This window comes from Colletotrichum higginsianum, chromosome 11 (genome assembly GCF_001672515.1).
Source record: "Colletotrichum higginsianum IMI 349063 chromosome 11, whole genome shotgun sequence".
NCBI classification, from domain to species: Eukaryota; Fungi; Ascomycota; class Sordariomycetes; order Glomerellales; family Glomerellaceae; genus Colletotrichum; species Colletotrichum higginsianum.
The window spans coordinates 403,977-406,763 of record NC_030963.1 but is presented as its reverse complement, the minus strand read 5'-3'; the positions used below and the strand labels follow the sequence as shown (position 1 = coordinate 406,763).

Genomic DNA, 2,787 nt, shown 5'->3' with positions numbered 1-2,787 from the left:
CACAATAAGGCATCCGTCAGGTGTCCTGGTCGATATGGCTCTCAACAACAACACCACGAATTGCCCCGACAAATTTGCTGTTCCAACGGCGCAGTCAGTCCCGTGGTTAGGACATGACGATATCGGTGCTGGATCTAGGCATGATTTCTGCTTCGCACATATATAGTACATGCAACAAACTTTAGTGGATGAACAGGGCCAACCCCCACCCAAGCGCCAATCTGACAGATCATCTTATCAGAATCTCGGTTTGGGGACACAACAAGTGATCCTCTCAGTCGTCCTCTGCCAGCCCCATGTCCTTTAGCAGACGAATAAGAGTATCGGGGCTTTCCGACTTGTCAGTGACCTGATCTATGCCCAACCTGTGTCTCAGAGAACTTGTCTGATCATCTCGATCGTCGACGAAAGGCAACATGGGTAGGCTTTGCGAGGAAACCCGCACCCAGGGGCCAGTCATCGAGACCGGCGACCGCCCCCCTTGTCCCTGTCATTATCGACGCGATGTGCGAAGTGACATTTGCCCCAGAAGGCCGAAAACGGACGAGTCGAGGTGGCCGGGACGACGCAATCCCAGACTCTCAGCTTCCCCCTGTTGGAGTTGTTCGCGATGGCGCCCGCTTCAACTCGGTTAGTCCCCGGTTCCTTGTTAAATCCGCAGGCGTCAACAAACGACAATTTGCAACTGGCTCCATATTCGACGATACCTTACGGCACTCCAGCGGCCACAAAGGTCGAAACGCGGATATAGCAGCACTCAGGCCGGGTGCTGGTGTTCAAGCGATTGTGATGCAATACTTGACGTTGGTAATTAATTCATGGTGGAGACTCCTGACACCACTGGCGGTGGTTATTCGCTGTTCTGTATCCACCATCCGCTCCGGGAAAGGTAAACAGCGCGCAGCGGCGCCGTGATCACTCATTTCACGACGGCCATTATTCGACCACTCCAGCCACTCCGGCCACTCAAGACCCCCTTTTCGAGAGCCAAGGAAGAAAAGATCTTGGTTTTGAGACGAGACCAGAGTCCGCTCCCAACAGCCAGGTCACGTCTGAAGTTCAGGCACCGGGTTCATGGTGTCGAAAGTGCCAGGGTATAGGGTGGCAACAAAGGTGTAAGAATAACAAAACAGGGCCTTGGCAGTACTCTTTTGCACTTTTGACACATGGCTCCTCCACGGCGGACGCCCAGATGGTGTACCCTGACATAATCCGTACCTAGCAGCCCCGCCTTGTCGCTAATCCCGACAGGCAACTACCCTTAAATAGATAACACTTTCACCACCTGCTAGTACAGGAGAGCTGGAAGAATGCCCCTGGTTCAGGGCCAAAACGACGACACCCCGTCGCCAGTCTCTGTCTCAGGTTAAAACACTGCCATTCGTCCTTCAGCAAGCCAGGGAGGGGCTTGAGGAAGGACAGGATTCGAATGGTCCTGTTCCCCTGATTGTTGACAGGTTAATTCACCATCTTGTTATGTTATATCCTAATCTGCGTGAGTGGACCACTGCGCAAACAGGGGGTAATGCAGCCCACCCATGTCCAAATTCGCTCGAGACACAAGGACTAGGCCTAAATAAAGTAGGATCAGCGTTCTGTCAGTGTCCAGACCCCGCCTCGCCGACGATCTCTGCACATTTTGTTTGCGTCCGAAGAGATCCTCTGCCATGATTCAGTCACTGCTCTACGCAGCATCGTGCAAAGAAACTGTCCATTGGGTTTCCTTGATTACGCCGTCGCCTGCAGTGGGTGGTGTTGGGCGTAGAATCGGCCAGGTCTCACGGCCGATGACACCTGCCATTTTGGGCAGCGGCCCACATGCGCTTTGCGACTTATTTGCACGCTAGAGTTTATTTAACGCTAGTTACCAGACTGTCGGGATGAACTTACTGCCTGTCGATTTACCGGGGGATACGGATACGCGGCGGCTGGGCAGTCAAACCAACGACTCCCTGGACCGTGTGATGAGCGTTCGGCGACTCTGACCAAATCACGACGGGCGGCCAAAGGATCGCCGCCCGCACCGCTTGGAGTGGCCGTTGGAACCAGCAGGCCGTTGGACAGCCGCCGCTTCCGACAAGACCCTGCGGCCGCATTGTGGACCGACAACGAGGTCCCAATTTCTTCTCCAAACGCAGTGACCGGGTGGTATGGTCCCCTGGTCCTAGCGGGGGCGCGGAGAGGCACAGCGCACGGGGAACCAGTTCGCATGCACTCCGACCTGGCAGGGCCCGCTCCAGCTTTCCTGGCAGCCCCGCAGCAATTTTCAACGTACATCGTACTCTGGTAAGGATATGCTACGCTGGTACACCCGAGTCCAATAGCTTCAATAGAACGTTGTATGTGCGCGTCACACGGTGTGGGCAGGGCATGGATACTTACATTAGAGGTTGTTGCTGAAGGCTCGCCCTAGATGCATCTCCTCGGCGATGCTGCGAGCACACACATGCGGGGGACCAAGGTTACGATTTTGCAGATCACGCTCCGTAACTCGGCCCGCCAGGCGGGAAACAGGCCGCTTTGTGGCCATAGCGAACAGCCCTCAGAGCGAGTCGAACTTGTGCAGGGAAACCTCGACGATCAGGAACATTTCAAACATGTGGGCCTATCTGTTGACAAGATCTGACAGATTGACATCCTGGTCACCCCGTTTGTCATGGCATCTACACCCAACGGACAATTCATTCCGACGCATCAAGCTATTGGCCATTCGTGCACGCAGATTCCTGCAGTATCGTACGAGGGGGCGGGTCTAAAGCGAACACCAACGGGGCCATCAAAGCTTGA

At 54.8% G+C, this 2,787-nt stretch overlaps 1 protein-coding gene across 1 annotated transcript; it reads left to right on the top strand.

Annotated features, from left to right (window-relative positions):
* Window positions 1-504: 504 nt before the first annotated feature.
* CH63R_14477 (uncharacterized protein) lies at window positions 505-2,290 on the top strand (the record flags this gene model as incomplete). The annotated part of the gene is made up of 3 exons (XM_018309451.1): window positions 505-807; window positions 1,270-1,495; window positions 1,872-2,290. 3 exons carry the CDS (start codon window positions 505-507, stop codon window positions 2,288-2,290), a joined length of 948 nt encoding a protein of 315 aa, XP_018150694.1.
* Between the last annotated feature and the right edge of the window lie 497 nt (window positions 2,291-2,787).